Source organism: Lepisosteus oculatus, chromosome 9 (genome assembly GCF_040954835.1).
Source record: "Lepisosteus oculatus isolate fLepOcu1 chromosome 9, fLepOcu1.hap2, whole genome shotgun sequence".
Lineage (NCBI taxonomy): Eukaryota > Metazoa > Chordata > Actinopteri > Semionotiformes > Lepisosteidae > Lepisosteus > Lepisosteus oculatus.
The window spans coordinates 11689240-11712857 of NC_090704.1; the positions used below are offsets into that span (position 1 = coordinate 11689240).

The window sequence follows — 23618 nt, forward strand, 5'->3', positions numbered from 1 at the left end:
CAGGATCCATTTCAAGATATCAGTTGGCTTAAATGTGGGATATGAATTGGCTTTTTCGACTTTTTTTTCCTCAGATGACAGAGCCCCAGAAATCAGGAAAATTGCACAGTGAGGCACACCACGTCAGCAAGAGACATTGACAGTGAGCCGTATGCAAATTAAATCCTGCAGTGTACCATACGACTACAGTGTTATCATTGGCAGTAGCCAATAAATATAATTTAAGTTTTCAACGGCGATGGCAGGGGATGTGGGGTGGGGGGGTGGGGGGAGCCAATTTAAGCATTTCTCTGTTTTTAACTTGACAGCTGATAAAAATGATGAACCCAAGAATTGTGTTATCCAATTAGTAGAGTGGATTTCATAGAGAACCAGGAGCAGGAAGATGTATGTGGATCACCAATGGACTGAAATACAGTTTCTGGGATTAAGACCGGGAATTACTTTCACTCACTGCATGGTAAGTTGACAAATGTTAGCATGAGCCTCTAAAGCAGTGTGACAACCGCATGCTGAGAGCAAAGTCTCACTAATGTGTTCTGGCATGCAGGTTTGTAATCACACATTTACATATGCAATGACCTACATTTGCATGTCAGATCGCACACTGTCTTGCTTTATTAACGCCGGGCACCTCCCTGCGCTTGGCGGCCTCAGTGGCGAGAGAAGGCCAGAGGGTGGTGGTTTTTTTGGCAGCCGAGGGACGAGCTGCCAGCAAGGATTAGGCTGATGTGGCCTGAGCATTAGACACTTCATTAGAGGTAATCTGTTTAACAGTGGGCAGTGTATGTAAACTTCACAGCCCATTTGCGGCACCTTTTCGCCCCATGGCCTCCCTTCAAAGGGCAGCATGGCTGAGTGACAGCTTGTCTCATCCGCTGCTTTGTCTTGTCATACAATTTCGAGCGGGGAGCTGACGTGAGGAGCAGCATTGCTGCACATCCCAAACTACCGCTGGGTCACTCTCCAGCATCACAATTTGTACAGACTGCAGCTTGTGGAAAACACTACCCACGTTTTGCTCCGCAGGACCTAAAAACAAAACCAACTACCAAGAGAAAACAGGTGTGGTGCAGAAAGGAAATAACAAAATCGTAGGTTTAAAATAGTTTCCCTCTGAGCAAGCTTTTCTTTTCAGTTTCTAAGTGTAAAAAAACCATCTGCGAAAATATTACAAAGCAAGGGGAATAAGTGAGCAATGCAGTGATGGAAATAAATGCCAAAAAGTTATAGTTCACGTCTTTTGGACCAGGTCTTATCCCCACTTCTAAAATGTAACGGCTTCGGTTTGTTGTTTTTAGTTGCAATTCATTTTATGCAAAGCATTCTGGGAATGACTTGAAGGGACAGCATGTCAGGCAAAGAGATGCGAAGAAGGACTGGCGAGCCACCGGTGACAGGACCATAAATGGAAATACAAGTACCATGGGCATGATGACAGAGACAAGAGGCAAGAGGGAAAGACACTGACTACAGCACGGAGGATTAGGTGCGATATGATAGCACAACACTGCCAGTGGCACGGAAGGAAAAGCCGACAAAGAGCAGTATGTGCTGGTGCTCAAATATTGCACACTGAAAAAAAAATAAATGATGTCGAATGGAAACAGTGGTTGTATGTGGAATTCAGCTTCAGTGGCATAGCGATGGCCAGGACTGGTGCCGGACAGTCTAAACACAGCTGGTTTTATAGGTCAGCCCAAAATTGGTCTGAATGCACGCGACATCTCAGATTCATTCTGAACAGTGCAGAAGGCAAATTGGTTGAAGTGAATTATGAGATCATCTTCACCAAAAACCTGAAGGCTCAAGAGCCCTGAGGACCTTCAAAACTTGGCAAATTGATCAAAACTTGCATCTGTTCCAAGTCTTCATAGGTTTATATAAATGGTACCTATAATACCTGGTAGACTGTAGACCTACTTTAACTTTTTGCTAACTAAAACAGAAATAATTCTCTTTTAATAAATACTAAACCTGCAACTTATCATTAATCTTCCACAGTAATCCTTTATTACATTTAACAATGAAAGGGCTGTAAGTATCACAAACTATTTTAAAATCATTATACTTTAAGGTAATAATAGAAATAGATTCACATTAAAATGTTTTACTTTTCCTTTATTCAAGGTTCGTCTCATTATAAAATCAGAAATATTAAGGCCTATATAGGATGCATAATTTTCCATATCCCACAGAGGAAACTGTTAAAAGGCATTTGACACAGACCTATAATGTTTTTTTAAGTGAAACTTAAAAACTAAAAAGGAATCAAGCTCTGTGAGTTCTAATAATAACTGGCAGATATTTTTTCCCAGCATGACTAGCATGCAAATCAACAATTCACAATAACATTTTCAGTCTTGCTTAAAAAGAAATATTCCATATTGTTCTTTGGTCCTTTTAATATAACTGTACGGACAGCTGCGTGTTACACTTGTCACACTGCAAGCCTTTAAATTTCTTAAGTATTAAGGGGACACTCTTCACCTGTTCTGCTTCAATTGGTAGCCCTCGACTGACATTTTTAAACACCGTAAAACGAGTATTACAGATTTCAAACAGCATATGTCTAACTTCTGCTCATCACATGTTCTTTAATCTTTAACCCACTAAACAAACAAGATATGCGTAGTTCCACATACAGTAAATACAGATTTGCATTTTATTTTCTGTTGAAAACTTCAATTGCGTTTGAAGAACAAAGCCAAGGGTCATAACAGCATGACTCTACCTTCCTCATCAGCATGCATAAAACAAGTCTTTTCTTGTACCAGTGTTGCAACTGGTTGTATTTAAAAATGGCAAAAATATGAGGTGAAAATTTCAAGATTACAGAATGCAGGACTGTAGAAAGCAAACGATGGCAGAAAAATATATACAACAATTCCCATAAAATAAAGAAGTGTTACTTCCAGGGATATTTTTTCTCGTCCTTTAAAATGCTTCACCTCATGCATACTAAAGGAATCCTCACCTCAAAGAAATCTGTGGTATCTTTATTACCAAAAATTGTAATGCTTAAAATTACATAACATATGTACTATACAAGCTGTATTTGTATAGAATGCCCTTCAGTTCCACTCTTGCCTTTCAATGCTTAAGATAAAACAGCATACAATAATTTAACAGTTCAATTTTCAGTTCTCTAACATGTTTACCAAACCATAACTGCTGAAACAGAAATTAGAGCCATTCCATTGGACTGTAAATTTCCTCAATGATTCAGTCAGATTAAATTTCTTTTGTACACTCAGCTGTTTAAAAGCCAGCTGTCTTGATAACTTATACTACAATATGAATTACCGTATAATCATTGTTTTAGTGGTCTTTGACATCTGAATTATTTTTCTACAGTCTGCATGTTTTGCACAGATGCACTTATTTGCAAGCAATAAAATTAGTACGTTTTAATACAGTGAAAAGGAGGCAATTCAAAATGTGTAATATGTAGTATAATTCATGAATTAAACTGCTGAATTAGTGCCGTCTGGTTCTGTATTTTTTTCTACAGTATTTGAATATTCTATATTGGACGTTTCCCTGCATCTAATTATCAATTGAAATAATTTTAATAATAATAAAGTAGAATCTAAAAGAATAAAACAACAAATATTATGAAAATCTCACTTAATCATTACATTGCTTTTAAGAGTCTTACAAAGAACCTAAAGATTAAGAATTGTACTGTGTACTCTTCCTAATAAACAATCAAATTCAATTGTAAAATGAAACATAAATATGAAAACATAATCCAAATAAGACACTTAAAACTTTTAGATTATTTAAAAAAATAAAATTATTTCTGGTATGTATAATTTAAAATTGCTGTGCTTGATATGATGTAGACCAAGCAGGTGTCTTCTATGAAATTATTCAAATCAACGTACTGGTCTTCAAAAGATATGGATTATTTTTTTTAAGTAAGTTTCGTCAACTTGCTCTGCAAAAAATCTTTAACTGGATGTTGCCGTCTGCTATGAACATGCAGCAGTGACAAGATTCACACATAACAGAGCGGATTTTATTGAACCGCAGATCTACAGCAGGGGGCCAGGCTGCAAAAGTCTCGATCCATAGAAACAATTCCATATCGACCCAAGATCTCCTCACGTAGCGAAGTCTGTGATGATACTGTATTTTAACCCAGCCCCTTCGTGAAATATTTACTTTTTTCTTCCCTCAGTAAACAACAAAGAGTTTTAAAAAAGGGAACTAATGCATAGCAATGTAATTGCATTCTCCTTACTGCAATGTGGCGAGACCAGTGTGATACACAGAACTCCAGTCATAAAAATCACAAAACTGATGTAACCTTAGACTGAATTATTTATTACTCTATATTCTTCTTAGTATATACACTTTTAAGATATTACAACCTCCCCATTTAGCATCACCATAACGCTCTTAAATAGATGCTTAACTGGCATCTTAACCAAGTTAAATATAACCAAGAAAACCAAACAGAAATAGATGTGTATTTTCAGACAGACAAGGCTCAGTGTGGCATGCTCACATCCATTGCTGTTAAATCCATTATAACAGAAGCATACTTCAGGATAATCTGCTACTCTGTGAAGAAAGGCGCCCAAAGAATAAATTCTGAATAAATTACTTGACAAAAGCAAAAATATATCTGTGAATCCCAAATTCGTCTGACATTTGACAGTGGCATCACTGCAGGTTTTCTTTCCCCTCCCAAGCACTGTAGGTGAACAGAATCTAAACAGAGAATATTAGATCACCACAACAACAAGAACAGCAATACTGTCAGGTGAATCCAATTATCACCTTTTGCTCCACACCTGAAAAAAAAAAGTCAGGGAATATATATATATAAATATATATATATAGCTTTCCACTGTGAATCCACCTGCCATTGGTATATAATGAGATGGCAGTGCACAGTATAGTGTATACATCTCCCAAGATGAAGAGTGTTGAAGAGTTAAGTTGTGCCTGCAGACATAGTCCCAGTGGTAGAGAGACAAAGTAAATGTCAAAGCATGAGTGGATAAGCCAGGTGAAAAACTGCACAACTGCACAGAAAGGTGAGAAACAGAGAATGTGTAGGTGGGGGTAATAGGAGAATGGGGAAATATCAAATCAGCCAAAATGCAGTGAATCAAAACACAATCCTAATTTTAGTCCCAACTCATATAGTCCCCATGACTGAAAAATGTAAAGCTTGGCATTTTATTAGTACCAAGGACTTTTTTTTCCAGCTTGTCATTGTACCTGTGGCTGAAATAGAGGAACCGCAGCCTGCTGGCCTTGTGGTTGTGCATCCATGGTGACAGGAGTTGAGTCCTTTTCACCTCTGTTAAAATAAAATTAAACAAAAGATTTATATGAACTGCGAATGTTCATGGCTACATGTCTGAATAGTCACAAATAAAATTAAACACTGAAAATCTTTTACTTACTGCAGTTCTACAGACACATGTGGATTTCACCGATGTGTTAGATCGACTACTTACATATGGGTTCAGTGTCACTACCTAAAGTAAGACCGTAGGTAGCAGAAAAGCAGTGTTATATTACTTTCACCGTGATCCTGAATGATTTCCATTGTGTTAATGGGGCACTGTCTGACTAAACGGATCTGGTGGACTGTATCACTGGTGCCGAAGCTTCTGTTGTACAATGATGAGCATTTTGATTAAAGGAAAATTAAAGAAAAAATGTGTTTGACAGAACTTGTGATACAGAATGAAAACACAGACTTTTCATTTTAAAAATCAAAGCAGAATCTCCAGATCTGCGTGTATAATATTTTACTAGTGGTAATGAAACTAAATTGTGAAATTTAAATAAATCATGACAAAAACCATAATGCATGATGCATTTTCTGCATCTAGCAACATATCATATGCAGGCATCTGAATTTTAATGACTCTTGTCAGTTGCTATATCCGTGCTGTCACAAAGATACTGCATAGACTACTAAACCATACAGTACTCCATGTCATTCTGAAGAATAAGAAATTCCAGCTCAATCCAAGAAAGTACTACATACTTATAGTTCTTCTATAAATGAATCTCAGCTGTCTGTCTCAGCTGTACTGCCCATACAGAATGTAGCCTATTTCCCAAGCTAATTAAAATCCACAGAGCAGAAATGTGGTTGACACTTATGAGCTGTCACCATGGCAAAATAATCCTACTTATTATTTTACTAAAGGTTAATATCACTAATTAAACTAAATTTTCTATTGAAACTATGAGATCTGGAGTGACATTAAATTATTTTTTTCCCCTAATTACTTCCTCCTGTGAACATGCTCTGACAACAAGACCAACATGCTTCCCTGAAAAAGTGTAATCACTCTCTGGGTATATTAGACATTCGGAGTTTTCCTAAAATTTAAAATGTTCCTTAAACACACATTTCAAATACGAACACCTTGCAAAAGACACCATGAACAAATTAGAGATAACAAATGAGGTATAGAACAGACTTCCTTTTACACTCCTAGGGAAATTTTGGCTTCTTCGTGATTTTCATGAGTTAGAGAGACGACAAGGGTCAAGACAAATTTATTACCTTGAATCAGAAAATCCACTTCAAAAAGAGACTAAAGCCACATTTAGCTACATCAGTCAAGTCTAAGGATAATGGGATTTAAAAAATATTAAACTAAATGTACCAAAGAGCTGTATCTTGTTTCTGAGAAGCGTTTCCTACAAGAGCATCAGCACTAATCTATTCATACGTCTGAAAGATCTGTTCAAACAGACATCTCAGAGTCTCAACATAGTATCTGATCACAGTATCATGGAGTGAAAACCCTCACTAACACTTATTTACACTTCATTTTCAACCATTTAATATTAATGCTGGCAACATCAGCTTCTTGACCTAGCTCAGTGTCAGAATAACTCCAGGGCGTTTGATTTGCATCTACTCAAACTCAAGTTTCTTTACACCCTCATTAATAGAATCAATTAAGAATGCATTAAGAATGCTAGAACTCATCACTGACAGTGTGCAAAATAACAGAGAAAGAACAATCTTAGGTGACAATCTTAGTGTATGCTTCCATGTATAGCACATCAAAAACCATACGATCTTAAAACTCACGAAGTACAATTTTGTTTAAAATAAAAGGCTTGACTGCATTTTACAATAAGATTGTTCCCAGAAAGCAAATAGATGCTGGGCCTCAAACAGATGTAGTTAGTACTTTCCCATGAAGCTGCCTTGGCCGTAAAGTAGCCTGCTCTTAGGAAGGAGCACCTACTGAATCCAGCCCTATTCATAGGCAGAAATTACTCACAAATAAAATGATGAAGGCTGGCAGTAATTCTTTGCTGAGGTGTCACCAATGGTTTATATTAATAATTACTGCACCCAGCTTATGTACTGTACTGTGAAAGTGAAGATGTAATATATTAATGCTATTTACACTTACTCCGAGTTGGTACACGCAGTATCCCCCAAGTAGGCCACACTGCGGTTTTATTTTGTGCAGCAATGAGCTTCTGTTCTGTTCATTCTGCAGGAAATATCAATAGACTAAAATAGAAATCAGCTTTACAGGTGAGGCTGCGATACAGAGCCAAGTGCTGAGCTTGACAAGTACAGTCAGTTGGAGGGGAAAGATAACCGATTCACGTCATCTAAATCAGAAAACATTTCTTACGCACTGTGATACCCTGAGGTTTTTTTCTTGGTGATCCAATGTCTTTGTGCCTTAACAGTCAGAAATTACATCAGACTAGACCAGCAACTACTCAATGTAAAGAGAGAAATACTCTACTAATTAGTGGTTTTCTGAAAATTACGTAAAGTTGTCAGTTCATCTTAAATTTTAGATGGATATTATATCCTTACTGGCCTTTGGTCCTCTATGAGTGCATTCTGTAACTGCATCAATGCAAAGCTGTAGTTAAATCCCACTTTCACAGTAGCCAACAGTCATTCAACCCACAAATCGCTCACCTAGAGCAATATTCATTAACAGAACATGCCACTAACTAACTGATGGTCCAAATCCATGTAACTCCCTGCCTGAGTCTCCAAGGAGGCCAAATGAGGAGACTGCTTTAACTTTACTTCAATTCCAGTTCCTTCTGTGTTACATTATTCATTTTATAAATAAGGGGAAAAAGTTGGAATCTAAGAAGGTTATTCACAATGAACTAATCTAATACCCGGTTTTTCTTAAGACAATTTGGAAAACGTTATCATCATTTCTGGAAAATAAGCTGTAAAGCATACTTGAACATGGCTACAGATGCAACAACTTTTAATTTTGTTGTAAAAATAAAACTCTATTCAGGCTTTGGTATGAGACTCCACAAATCAAAAGCATCTTTGAGCTTCCATATACAATATAGCTGCATGTCCATGATTACAAGAAACTGAGAAATCTTTGAGTTTTAATGAAAGACAGAAAACTATCTGATCATTTCAACGTCTTCATCTTTGAATTGCAAAATACTAATGAGGACAGGGAGCACACATTTTGAAATTTCCAGTTTCCAGTTTATGATGAAAATCATTAGTCTTTTGCTGTATTTTGATGTGCCCCTGAAACCACAAAGGATTTTCAATTAAACTTGAATAGAAGTTTGAGATAAACTAAAAAGGAATTAAAGATCTTTGTGCGGTTTCATAAAATATTGCTAACTTTGGGAAATTCCATTGTGTACCCCCACAACTCTACATTTTACTTCTGACAAAATAATGTTCCTTGCTTTCTTTAAAATAATACAGGTATAGCAAAACATTTGCAGCAAAATATAACACAATTCACTTTAGTCTTCAATTCAGCTTTCCAGAACTCCAATACACCATTTTACCCCTCTTTCATGACTCTGGAAATTACCAATAATTTGATTTACTCTTTTACACAAAGGCTACAGTCACGAAGTGAACACAAAACATCTGTTTGTTCAGGACATCTACCCTTAAAGTCATTTTAAAACTAACCTCAAACCAATTGATTAAAAACCAGAGAAGAAAATAGTTTGGACCCACATAAAATGGGAAATGCTGCCATAAAACTCTAAAACAGAATTTGGCTCCTGGGATGTAAAAATCTTCAGCAGGAACTGAACTCCTTAAAATTATGTCCCAATCACAGAGCAAAACGAAACAGGTCTGCTTTTGCTTAAACATAGTTGAATTAAGTCATGTATCCATTTTCAACAGATTTGATTGCAGAGAAACATCTATACATAGGAAAGATACATAATGTTTCAACCAGTGCATTTTGCAGAGATTTGTAGCATTTTATGGGAATAAAAAAATAGTTCTAGACTACAAGGAGCCTCAGACCTTGATCCATATTCCAGATCAAACACCCAAATAGAAAGTGCCTCTTTAGAGCCTCATTTTTCCTCCGTGTGTCTTAATGTTTTTTATACTTTGAAAACCTTAGCAACTTGCAAAGCCAACATGATTACTTTCAGCTTCACAAAATGTACTGTACCTGATCTTAAGAGCTACTTTCGTGCATCTGCTCTTAGTGTTTCAAATAGACTTTTTTTTTTCAAATCAACACCATTCAGCTGAACATATTAAACTCCTCTTGAGTATCCCTCATAAATTCCCCTTATCTTAATCTGAAAGGCTGGCTAGAATCTGAGAAGGACGGTGTAAATGTACCCTTCTTTTACGTGTCCTGCTCTTATGCTGCAGTTCTTATTTCGTTCTCACTGAAGCATCCCACACAAATGTCTACTATTTAGCAAATACTCAAGTGCATGCAGCTGTCACTTTATTTTTCATATCTCCCCTTTTGAGAAGAGTCTGCTTAGAAGACTTGGCACACTGTTAAAAGACCATCAAATTATCTGTAGTGCGCAACATTTAAAGAGCTTCTGCACTTTTTTTCTCCACAGTATGTAGGTTAGAAGCTTTTGTTTTGCTGCTGTTAATTCTACAGGTGCTTTACAGTGAAAACACAAACAAAACCAGTTGATTAATCTTGAATTAGACCATCTTGCATAATAGTATTTAACATACATAAGGCTTTTTTTCCCCAAATAGGTATCCAAGTAAGACACAAACGTCCTTTGAATTCTCATCATAATAAGCGCTGTCAATTTTTATAACGCAATGTCCAATTTTGATTAACAGAACAGAATTCATGGAAACATACCTGTGCAATGAAAATCACCAGAATCACAAACCCATTAAAAGACCTCCACGATCACCTGTAATTTTGTAACGGCCATTATATTGGCCCTTACCAATCGTTGCCTCCTAATAATCCCCATCTATGAATTGGCTTAATTACTCTCTGCTCTTCTCCCCACTGATAGCTGATGTGTAGTGAGCGTTCTGGCGCACTATGGCTGCCGTCACATCATCCAGGTAGATGCTGCACATTGGTGGTGGTGGAGGGGAGTCCCCATTACCTGTAAAGAGCTTTGAGTGGAGTGTCCAGAAAAGCGCTATATAAGTGTAAGCAATTATTATTATTATTATTATTATTATTATTATTATTATTATTATTATTATTATTATATACAGCACTGTCTTTCAACTGAAAATTCTTCTTTGAATGAGGAATAAGGCCAATTTCAAACGTGTCAACAGACGTTCTATTTAAACCAATGTAAGAAGAATAAAAAAAATGTATTTAGGCACACATTGTGTTAAAAAAACATTAGAAGATTTATTCAGTGCTTTTTTTAAATATCATATGAATTTATTTAAGGTAGAGCTACAGTTAAACACAGCAACACATCCATTACTATATATGGTCATATTTATATCATAAAATATATACTGCAATAGAATACATTCTCCCCCTCACATAATTTCGTGGTAAACAATTTCTTGTTGGTATTGCTGTTTTCAAGGAATTAAGCACGTGGTAAGAGAAGCTGTATCTATAAATCATTTTTGCTGTTTTGGTTGGGTGATAGTTTGAGTGGTCTGCTGTAGGAAAGGGCTTTAACTGTGCTGACGGATTATAGCATTTGTTATCCATTGCAGACATCAAGTGGCAGAATAAATTGAGTACACTGGAGTGCACTGTGAAGCTGCTGCACAGTGCTGTCATGATATCTTCCAAGCATGCAGAGCTGCTCGGTTTCTTGGAAAGAATCAGACCGCTACAGTTCAGATGAAGCAGGAAACTCAAGAAAAGGAAACTTTGTCATTTCAAGATTCGATAAAAATGGAACACTTCACAACCACACATCGCTGTATCATTTCAGCATGTATTAAAATGAATGCAGCTCTTTTTAAGGAGGCGCAAACACCCTAGCAACATACAATAAGGTAAATGTTTTGAATTTGAATCTTTTGTGTAAAATGGTTGATTGGTTAAACGATAAAGCATAAAAGAAACCATCTCAAGACAGAGGAAGCATTCTATAAGAAAGGACAGAATTATCTTTTTTCCAAAGCAGTGACAACTTTTAGTTGCTACAACAAATCACACCTACCCTGTATAGGACTGGACATGCTTAAAATTAGCCAGTCTACATTACACCCATGATCCCATTATCTTAAACAGAGTAAATGAAGCAAGAGTTGCCATTGTCTAAGCTGAATGGAGCAATCAAGGTGAAAAAATAAGCTTTCAACATACTGGCAGCTACCCTAGAAGTCAAAGAAAGGCATTGAAGTTTCCATGTTTTACAAGAATGTAGTTACACCAGATTTCAAATCGGAAGATTCACTGTATATACAGTACGCAACCTACGTGGTTTTCTTTCATGCAAGGAAAATGAAGTTTCCACAATAACTGTCACCTAATACAATTTCATACCATGCTATAAACCAGAATTAGCCATTTTAGTATAGCTGTTCATTTTCAGATTTGCTTTCTACTACACTATTTCAGTTACATTCCTTTTTAAACCAAAGGATCCATCTCAAAGTCCCACCCATCAGTGTCCTACAGTTCAAACAAGATGCCGTTATAACCAACGTTCTAGACCGGTGGTTCTCAAACTTTTTGGACCTAATACCACCCCTGATCAAACCAAAGGATCCAAGTACCACCTACAAGTCATCTTCTCATAGGAACCACAGTTAATCTCAATGACCAACATGAGCGCACACGCATACACACTCACACATAAAATAAATATAATAATAAACTTTATTTGATATAGCACCTTTAAAGGTGGCTTCTTAAAGCACTTTACAGAATGACAACAGGAACAACAACAATTAAAAATAAACAATAAAAAAGCACTTACCATTTCAGTGAGAGGGGTGAGCCTGTTTAGTCGAGCAAAGCAGATGTGAATTTATTGGTCGAACCTTGATACAATTCACAACGGAGTCTAATATATGTTAAATCGACAGGCATTTTCTTGACTGCCAAGGCCTCACACTGGATGCTGCAGTTCATATCTGGAGCAACCTCTCTAATTCGCGCAACTACACCGCTGTGTCGGCTTGTCGTTGCTCTAGCACCGTCTTTACAAATGCATTTTACCCAGACGATGCCATTCCCTTCGATAAATTCAGTCAGAAGCTGAAATATGTGCTCTCCTGTAGTTCTTGTTGGTAGCAGCTACAGAACAGGAAGTCCTCAAGGGACATGCCCTCAAACTCCTAACTAACGTAAACGAGCAAATTGGCCAAATCAACGGCATCTACAGGCTCATTTAATTGCAGTAAAAAGCAACTGCTCATCTTAACACGCTATATCAGCGTACTTTTGACATCATCTGCCATATCAATAATTCTATGAGTGACTGTGTCTTTCAGAGGGGGCAGCAGGTCGAGCTGTTTAGCAGCTTTTTCTCTACACATAATACACATCATCTCTTTTGCCAACGGTAAACAAAGTTCTTCACCAATAGTGTGGGGCTTACCTGCTTAAGCAATCCACAAGCTAGCATTTTTCCCCGTCTCCGTTTCAGGAGTCCATCTCAGAAGTTAAAAGAAGTTTTTATTTCACGCGCATGGGAGCAAAACACAGACGCTCTGTGTATTTTTCTGAAATAAACCTAGAACAGTCCTTAAATATTTTTCGGTAATCTATCACACTTCCCTGTGCTCAAGATTGCCAGTGTTCCAAAACCATGCACATTCTCCAACCTCCCTATTTGCTGGAGAACTTTTTTAAATACAATTGGCCACTTACGTTCAAAGCACATATTCCTATACAATGGAATAGAATTACATAGTAGCTCTTGTGTCCTCTCAAGTATTAGCGCGCGCTGTATCGTAGTATGTAGGCTGCGTATTTGACTAGTTTTATTCAAATAGAAAATATGAAAACCCGTCCCAATTTTTCAGTGCACACAAATTTCCAAGGTCATCATCACCATACCACCTGGGGGAACTCTGCGTACCACAGTTTGAGAACCACAGGTCTAGACGGAAGCACGGCCACACTGGCCTGCTTCCTTACAGTCACACATTATTTACCTCTCACCTAATGAAGATACAGTTTGTTGGTAATGCAGTTTGTTCAATCAGCTTTGATCACAACTGAAAAAGACAACACATCTGGGTAAGGTTACTTATTTCTATATGCTTGAAGGCCAACGCAACGGTACTTTTCTCACACTCAGAACAATACTGGAAAAACAATTTTGGAGTGAACTGCAACAAAGAGCCCCAGAACATTTGCCAATGACTTCAAACTGCTGGTTCAGATTTGGTTTTACTAAATCTCAAGAATGTTTTGCTTACATACACTTTTCTGGCAAAAATATTTTCAGATCCCCTTCAACAAAGAAATGAAAGCAATAACAAAGGTCATGTCATAAAAAAGACCATGAAGTCTATCCAATCCACCTCATTCCATTGAGTTCTCCAAATCATCTGATTTTGATTACCTCAGTAGGCAGCCTTTCTGTCTAAAAACTACTTTCTATGGCAGTTGATACACAATTCATCAACTCGGAGGAACAGCAATTCAAGAACCAAACATGATTGCAGAAGTCAAATTAACAGTGTGTGTTTTTCTGTCTGCAAAACAGCACATTTTTTTAAATCTGAAGCCCATTTAAAATCTGTCTGAGGATCCTACTTCAACATCTCACTGATTTATAATAGTACAATAAATTAATCACAAGTGCACACCATACCGAGCTCCCATTAAAAATCTCACTGAAGGCAAAAATGTCCATTTACATTTTTCTAAGACACATTAATGCTTATATCTGCACATTTTCTGAACTGGAATACAAAGTATTGTCATTTAAACTGGTGGGAATTAGTTCAGTTTAAACTGCTGTGATCAGGGAGGACACTAGTAAAGATGTATCAGTTTCCACTTTCCCCGTTTGTGACAAACATTCCAAAGAAATCTTATTTGGAAATTTGATATTTCAAAGATAATGCTTTACTATCTTCCTCTTAACTTGACTAAATAGCCGATAATCATCAGATAGCATTGACCATCTATCCCCTTCATGACTTAAGGAAATTAGCTTCAGAACTGTTTAAAAAAATATTCCACATCCCATCACAAAAATAAGCATTCAGTCTCACAGAGAGCTACTTATATGGAACAGGGCAGAGAAAGGTTTACAATGCTTAAGGTACAGCTTTTATTTTTCGCACTGCAATTGTTTAGAAATCATTAATGCATAAATAATAATACAAAATAATTTCCAAAGACACTTATATATTGTGTATTGAGATGTCACTCGTCTTTGGGTCAACAATAATATTATTTTTTAACTTTACAGGTCTTGGATCTTGGATGGAGTTCAGGCCTAGGGCACGTTCTGTGTGGAGGTTTCATGCTCTCCTCATGTCTAGGGCCACATTTTCCAGGTGCTCCGGTATCTTCTCACCTCCTACTAAACAGTTTAATCTAAATGGTCCCAATGTGGCCATGTGCCCTGCAATAGTGCCTAGACTTTCCTTACCAGGAATAAGCAGCTTTCTAAAAGCAAAAAATATTATGGTATCCCTTTACTTTTGGGCCCCACTTTCTAATTTATTTGGCTCATGCTTTATTCAGCTGGCTATCTTACTGGAACAACTGGAGTAAAGTACTTTGCTCAAGTGAACAACAGCAGTGTGTCACCAGAGATTTCAACCAACAACCTTCCAGGTATGAGTGCAAAATCCAAGCCAGTGCACCACACTGCTGCTCCCAGAGACCACCTTTAATCACTATATACAGTATTTACAGGGTTAATAAATTTAACACAAATGCATGTTAAATTTAAAGGATGCCATATAAGCTATGGAACTTCTATGATCCTCTTAACTGAAAAGAAAATTAAAACCTTGGGGGCGGAGCGGTTGCTCTGTGGCTAAGGATCTGGGCCTGTGGCTAGAAGGTTGCCGGTTCAAATCCCACAGCCGGCAGAGGAATCCTACTCTGTTGGGCCCCTGAGCAAGACCCTTAACCCCAACTGCTCCAGGGGCGCCGTACAATGCCAGACCCTGCACTCTGACCACAGGCTCTCTCCCTGTCTTTGTGTCTCTTGGAGAGCAAGCTGGGGTATGCGTAAATAAAATTCCTAATGCAAGAAATTGTAAAGGGTTAATAAAGTAATGTTATCATTATTTATTGAACCAAGAAATCATTAGTGATGCACTTTCAAAACCTCAAAAGAGATCATCATTTGAAACTAAGAATACCAAAACAATAGGCTCTGGAGAAATGCAAATTTGGCATTATGTAGAATAACTGAACAAGGTGAAGGTGGGAATCAAAAACTAAAACCCAACATTGTTACATGATATTTAATTTGCATGGTGCAAATTCCAAACAGAAACAATAAATGACCCCAAGAAGTTTGGTTTATAACAAACAAGTCAAACTTTTTTTTTTTCTATTGAGATTGCAAACTTCCCACAAAAACAAAAGAGCTGATATACCAATGTTGGACACTGCAGCAGTAGGTGTGTCTTCAAGGTCACACAGCACTCAGTAGCACAGCCATGAGTCATATCTCCTATAATCCCATGCTACAACTCGTTTTAACAGAACACAAAGCTTTCAAACAATCTCGACCGTCATAAACTGAAAGGTGTCACTCTACAAGTAGGACACATGTTAATGGTATTAGTGTTTGTCTCCATGACAAATTGTTTAGGTCTTTACTTACAAAATACAACAGAGATGAAACACACGGCTGAAAAAATAGGCACAGGCTGAAAACTTCAAAAGGATTCCTCCCATTCCTGCAAAAATCAGCAAAACATAAAGGAAGCTAATGTTCGAGGAGACAAATCAATATTTTTTCCTAATACTGGAAACCAATTTCACCACTTGAGCTGTTTTTCCTCCTCATCATACCATTTGATATGCAATTGGAGTTCAGAAAGGTCAGTTATGTGAAGGATTACATATTTCCAAGTTCAGTTTGTTCGATTCACCTCTATTCATTAGGTCACGCTTGACAATTTAAATTCTAAAAGAAAATATTTGCAAATGAGTAATCATTATAGTCATCCATCAGTTTCTACACCTTTTCAAAATTAAAATGTCATACCACCTTGGACAGAAGAACTAAAAATATAACAACACTGTTGTCACTATTAGTACAGTCAGAATGTCTGTTTTTCTTGATCCTTCAATGTTTAAATAGTGGCATTTCAATCTACAGGATGTCAAGAAGACATGGAGACAGAGATTGTCCCAGAAGGGATTAACGTGACTTACAATCCTTATCCAAGGAGACGGCCCCCTTTCATCTGTGTTTTTATAGAGATATAGACATCACGTATTCCGCCATTTCCTAGTCCATGGCTTTAAGATGCAAGTTTTACAAGGCTTACAAACGCAGTAAATAGGGTTTACGGTACTCACCCTGTTTACAATGTGCAGCATTCCAGGACAGCACATGTTGTAAAATATTCACTGTTAAACTGTCAACGAAGCTGGCTCCTAACCCGGCATGCATGCCAGGATGCTCGGCACCGGTGCGTCTTCCTGCTCTTGCTCGCTGAAAACCTAAACCAAACCTTGTCAAAACCTTAAAGAACAACAAAATATCCTGCTGGCTTCCCAGCCCAGCTTTCGACATCTGTAAAGTATTTTTATACACTGCCCACAACCACACTGGCAAAGGTCTCAGAGTCCAACTTGGCATGACTTCTGAAAAAACATGGTGCTTCCTGCAGCTTCCAACAGCCTGTTTGTTTCCCAGTGATTAAGAATACCAAGGGCCTCCAACTGGGACATCCATGCCAGAAGATTCTTGTGGTTCACATCAAGCACAGCCAGGCCACAGGCCAAACAGACTGAAACTGCCATTAACGTGACTGCAAAAGGTTTGAAAATGTTACAAACAACTGCATTCTAACTTTTGTTTTTCAAAAAAGCAATCGCTCTCTGATTTCGTCATGCAAGTCCTGTAAAACTTTCAAACTCATCCAATGCATTGTGGGAACAAATAAACACCAACAGCTTATACTTTAGAAAGTCTTACAGTTTTACAGGGTGGAAATTTATTTCGCTTTGGTTTCGTTTTATGGCAACTTCATGTTGTTGTGTTTCTAATCTCAGGGGACTCCCGTACATGTCTAGAGAAAACAAAATTTTATTCATGGAGAGGCGTTCTTTTCTTTCCAAACTTAAAGGATGAGAAATATTTCTTCCTACAAAAAGAAGAAATACAAGATAATAATCCATGCTGGATTTCAAACATTTATAATTATTTCAAAAGATACCAACCTACTTAGATCCTAGGTAACATTAGATCAATACAAAAAGGGTACACCTCAAGTGATGATTTGTATCAGTATAGTGCTGTTAAAGAGCCATTAAAAGCTGGAGGTGTAATGGAAAAACTGTCTTTCCCACTGTTCTTCACTTATATTCTGTCTTTTAGTGTCATTGTGTTTAATTCTTCTCATCCTAATTATAGCCAAGCTCATCTTCTCACTATGCTTGACCTTCACCTAATTATATGGAGACAAAGTTAATGCAGAAAAGGGCTAAATACAATCTCTAAGCCAAGTACAAAGCATTGCTTGGATCAATTATGACCACTTCTGTTCAGACTGAAGATGGGAGCCTTGCACAATTTCCCAATTCACTTCTCTAGTGCCGACACAGGGTAGTTTTAAAAATGCTCTTACAAAGGCACATTTGCAAGAACACAAACCTAAACAGTTCATAATTAAGAATGCAAAAAAAACAATCTCAGTAGAGAAGAGCAAAATTCATATCAGCATAGTCTTAAGTGGGGAAAAAAACACCAACACCCCTTTCTGCTTCACAAAAAACTTTCAAATGCCATTACCAAAGAGGCTTCGTTTCTCTGTATGAACAGACTAACGTTCTTGAAACAGACAACAAAATATAATGGGGGCAAAATACAACCAAAAGCATTTACATGCACCCACAATACCATATTTTGACCACTGGCACTGACCCTTCAGAACAAGTGTGAGGTAATATTTTTGGTCCCAAGCTAAACTGTAACAGTAGATGAGAAATTCCATGGAAATGCCTTAATTTCTCTGCAAAAGGAGCAGAGGCATGTTTGTTCCCAAGTGTTTCCATGATGGTTTGAGGTTAACATTCACCAAGAATTACCATCAATCATTGCAAGTTATTTACATAGTCTGATTTATATGGAAACTGTCCAAATATACTGTATGATTAATCAAGCCATAAGCTAACAATGAAATCATATTAATTCGAGAGGAAAAAAATAAAACGGCACAAAGTAAACGAGCCAACCTTCTGCGGAGATTAACCTGGATTCTACAGAGGATGCAGAAAATGTAGGTTAGACCAGAAATGCATTGTGATATTCTAGCAGTTGAAGACTGGGCTAGGACCTGAATTTGACCAAAACATATAGCAAAGTATGACTGAGTGCTGTCAATATACAAAACTATGATAAACAAGTATAACAGTGCACCAACGACCACTGGGCTGATGTATATAATTTGTATTACTGCACTTTTTTGGGATGCAGTCATCAGTACACTCAATAGATTTCCATCCCACCCCCCAAAACATTTATAAAATTTCACCTCTGTATCAAGATTTGTGATTTAATTTTGCTTGGCACTTTTGGAAGTCCTTAAATGCTATTCAGGTTTAACTTAGAAATGTGCATACTAACATTCAAGCATCCACTTAACTTTACCTGGAGCTTTAGGTATGGTTTTGGCCCCCTGACAGTGCTCCCAATGCTGCCCTAATAAGAGTGTATCTGAGCAGAGGTAAGTATGCGTGAAAAAAGAAACAATGCCTTTTATGTTTTGTGAAGGGTGAAAATCAAGGTGTTTATTTCAATAATTACGATACCAGGAAATTACTAATTTGAATGTAGTTCTTAATCTAACTCTGTCTCTGAGGTAAAGTATTTCCTGTATAGGACGTTTTTTGTTAAAACCTTTAAATTCTCTTTAGAAGCGGACAATTTCAGCCCAGTGTGAAATTCGTCACAGCTTCAACAGTGAGATGATAGAAAGGACGACAAAAGACAAAACTGAAGGAATTAAATTTCACACTGGGACAGTAAAGTAGCAGTTTACTAATGTATTTTAGACATGTTCATAGAAATTATCCAGATTTCTAAGAGTCCTGTTTCTACCCACCTTTACAGCTGAAAAACATTACATACCTGTATACTGATATGTACTGTAGCAAACCTTTCCATCTTCACATCTGTTTTACTGCTCTTCCTGCATTCTCTTATTCTAATCACATTGCGCTTTCTTACAAAAAACTGAGTGTTAATTAAAAAACCTTCCAAAGATAATGAATAATAAGAAATCAAAATAATTAAGGGTCATATTTGCATACCACTGCTGTTGTAAAATGTGTTATGCTGATCTCGTAAACGAAGAAATATAGTTTAGCATGTCAGTAAATCTCCCAGTAATGCATTATCAGAATATTAATATAAGCACAATGAAAATGCAACTATAATGAATTGTAACATTGTCAGAGATAAATGACACTTCCAAGCCTCCAAACAGGTACAAATCGTCATCTGTCTAAAATGCTTACTTGTGTATGGTTTATAAAGTACAAAACATTTTGAGGTCAACACACATCACACAGCAAAAGATCTGTGCAAAAGCAGAGAGCCTATAGTACAGCACATTTAAAACTAAAAAATCTGACATGTTGCCAAGGGCTGTCTACAAAACAATTGCTGACATATATCCTCTGATTCCCACATCAGCTATCTACAAAATCATTTTAGATGACAGTTGATTTTTGAGACTTGCAACACGGGCCACTCAAATATGCTAGGAATTAACTTTTGGCTGATATTCACTGAATATCACATTTCTGTCACGTTACCATAATTCCAAAGAAAAGAGACAGTGAATAGGCTTTTGGGCAACATACAGTGCTACTGTTCTGCATTTACAAGTTTAGACTTGTCTTTGTATGAGATCTTTACACTACCATGGAGCAATAATGCTTTGAAGAAGTTAACAGAATAGCGTAGTTATTGAAAGTATTTTAGAAGAACAATTGCTTGAACACACAGAACGTTTTAAAAAAATACATAACTGCTTAAACAATAATGGCTGAAGATGCCAGGTAACAATCACAAAAAAACATTGCTCAAGATTGAGCAATAACTCTAGAATGTCAGAAAGCAGAGAATAAAATCTGACTGGTCAACCACTTATTTCTGTAAAATAAAGAATGTTACAAATTCTTTTTCCAGCCCAGTCCAGGGGCCTCCAACCAGACCACTTTGCAAGCCATGGCTGAAGTGGTCTGCGCCTAACAACCTTTGCTACCAATGAAAAGCAAACATCTCTCTTGCCCGGAACTTTATTTTAAATAGGTTTTTAAGCAAACATATTCAATTCTAAATATTCTCTGGAGAACCTTAGTGCAAGCCTCTTCACCAGATCATCAATGTACAGAAAAAAACAATTTAGTCAACTGACTTACAGTATCTTGTTAAATAAAGTATTATCTATTTATATCTGCTTTATGTTGTTCTTAAAGGCACAGATCCACGATAAAGGGTATCAACAGGCTGAGCTATTTTCATCTTGTTTTGCGTTACTCTTTTCGACTACCCTAGTCTCAGAAAATGCTGCAGAGAGATCTACAATGTGGGTCACCCTGCTTCCCATGGGACAGCACAGACCCTAAACAGGTTGCTGGTTGAAATGCAGGCTACTGGGTGCAAATAGCTCATCATGGCTAGGAACTAACATGAGAGGACCATTAGTAACAGCACTGCACAGGATGAGCAGGGTGATCAGCGATGGCCAGACACCCTCAGAGCTGGGGTTTAACACTAAGTACGGTATGTCGATTTTAAGACTGACACAAAATAACATGCAAGTGAAAGAGGTGGTCAGCATTAGACAGACCATTAGTGTGTGTCTTGGTCTCTCCCAGGCTAATGCTAATAAAATTGGTCCTTTACTAAGGTCTATACTGTAAAGAATAATTTCTTAAAGTACTGTAAACATTATTGTTACAACAGCTGACTTACAACCTAAGTGTTCCATTGCTGAAATTTCTGAATACCATTTTAGTAGTTTTCCACTTGTGTCCTCTGCTTTGTGTTAAAGGTTCCAAGTGGAACATACATGGAAATGCATTTGAAACAAGAGAACAGGAGGCACTTCTTTACGCAAAGCACTGTGGGGGTATGGAACAAGCTACCCAATCAGCTGGGAATCTGAGAATCAGATTTGTTGAAGCCGACAGCCTGGCTTCTATCAAGAAAGGGCTGGGGGATGATCCAATTAGTTGCTAACTAGCAAATGGGCTGTTTGGGCTGAGAGGCCTCTTCTTCTTGTCGGTAGCAAGTTTTGCTCTCCAATCGCTTCACACTGCAACTGCAACTCTCCTGAAGACATCATGAATTCCCACAAGGTTTTATGGATATTACCTGACGTGATCAAGTGAAAATGCCTAAAAACATAAAACTGTCTTGTGCTAACACACGTTTCAGTGTATGACCTCGGGCAGTGAAGCTTTAAATCATAGGTTCAAAGGCCAAGTATGAAGAAGGCAGAAAGAAAGGGGAGGGGGAATGTTCTCCTACAATCTGCTGTTTAACTGGGTCACACATGACCTGATTCACTGAGAATGTACAACTGCTCGCACTCCACGCTGTCTGTCTCAAGCTTCTGTCAATAAGGCCACTATCACTAGTTTATGTCAATTTTATAAGCTACACTGATGTGCAATGTTACACATTTCCCCAGAGATCTTCATAGCAGAAACAGTCACAAAATGATTTTTGTTCCCATCAGTGGAAAAGACCTTTATGGCAGGAACAGTCACAAAATGATTTTTGCTCCCATTGGTGCAAGAGATGTTTATAGCAGGAACTGTCTCAAAATGGTTTTCATTCCCATTGGTGAAAGACTGACATATGTCTGCCCCACACAGCTTTAACTATGCACATTCTATTTCCTTTTTTATTTTATTTATTTTATGTTATTCATGTAGCACAGGAGAATCAAGATTTATTTTCTTGCAATGATGGAAAACCCTTGCTTCCATGTGGCTTTCTCATACATGTACAAGAGCTACAGTTTATAAATTCAAACATTGTAGTACGTCTAATCCCTACCCACCTGATGTCCGCAGCTGTTATCCTATTGCTTGGTTCAGTTGAGAGAAAAAAAAAGTAATAAGGCTATAGTTATATCAATATAGGAGAAAAAAGGAATTAGGCTGATATATGCATGAGTCATCCTGAAATCAGGGTGGGATGGCCCTATTGTCAAACCTGTTCAAGACTGCTCTCTTAAAGGCTTGAAATATTGTTTTTTTTTCTATGTGTGTCTATATTGTTAATAGAGCGTCAATACTGGCTTTCACAGTCACAGACAAACGTACTGTGCTGTCCACAATATCCACCACCTCTTATATTTATACGGCCTATAAATACCATCGTTGTTAATAGCACAGTGTGAGCAAAATAGTGTACATGTGGCTAGATAAAGATTCGCACTTCTAAAACGTTGCGAAAGCCCAACAGACCGAATGGTGGGACTTCATTTATAAAGTTAGTTTAGTCTGTAAGTCAACCACGGTAGCTGTAGGTCCGTTTCTCTTAGTTACAGTGGGGAATCCATGACAGTGAACTAAAAATGAACTTTTAGATATTAAGAAAACGTGATCCAGAGTAAAAAAGAAGGATAGTATTTCACTTCATCGACGTTTTAGCACGAAATGAACTTTCTTCCGCCACAGAAAACTGAAAGGCCACTTAGAAAATATTTTTGAAGCCAAGCATGCGAAGCGTATTCACAGTTTCTTGGGGTTTCTTACCAGGAAGTGGTGTGTTTTCACTGCTGGGACTTCTGATGGCGGTTGCCTTTTCGATTACTTTTTTCAAGGTCTGCAGTGGAGTTCGTGGGCCGCTTCTGCGTGGCAGCCTACCATTCGGATTTAAAATTTTACCGTCTGAACTTCTAAAGTTAGTTGAAAAGTGTGATTTGTGTTGAGGGATTGTGCCTCAGCTGCTCCCCATTCCTGCTCAGTGCCAGTAATGTAAACATCCCAGCATTCCCGGAGGAAAGGGGCGGGGCGCAAGTCACCACTGAGCCTGTACAAAAACTCCGCAACGCTGGGAAAGTGACGAGTTTTCAAAAAGTTTGTATGACAGCACCAAGTGGTTGGTGTTTCCATTCATATCTGTGTGTGGTGCGTTTGTTAAGAACGATACCATTTTTTTCCATACTTTACCGGTATCTGTTGACCCGCAGTGTTATGGGCAAAAGACTTCTTCCATTTTGATGTCTGAGCAATGAGTGT

The 23618-nt window shown here is 37.6% G+C and overlaps 1 protein-coding gene across 4 annotated transcripts in view; it reads right to left on the reverse strand.

Annotated features, from left to right (window-relative positions):
- Window positions 1-23370, reverse strand: part of nek7 (NIMA-related kinase 7) — a 65046-nt gene extending 41676 nt beyond the window's left edge. For 2 of the 4 annotated variants that reach the window (XM_006634872.3, XM_069194140.1), the window contains exons 1-2: window positions 23133-23370; window positions 5239-5320 (exon numbers count right to left, since the gene is read on the reverse strand). In XM_006634872.3, the coding sequence (XP_006634935.1) occupies window positions 5239-5292 (54 nt within the window). In that variant the 5' untranslated portion in view covers window positions 5293-5320; window positions 23133-23370. Of the gene's footprint in view, window positions 1-5238; window positions 5321-16706; window positions 16900-23132 lie in introns of those variants that run through there. The other 2 variants (XM_015355609.2, XM_015355610.2) reach the window with 2 other exon arrangements.
- Between the last annotated feature and the right edge of the window lie 248 nt (window positions 23371-23618).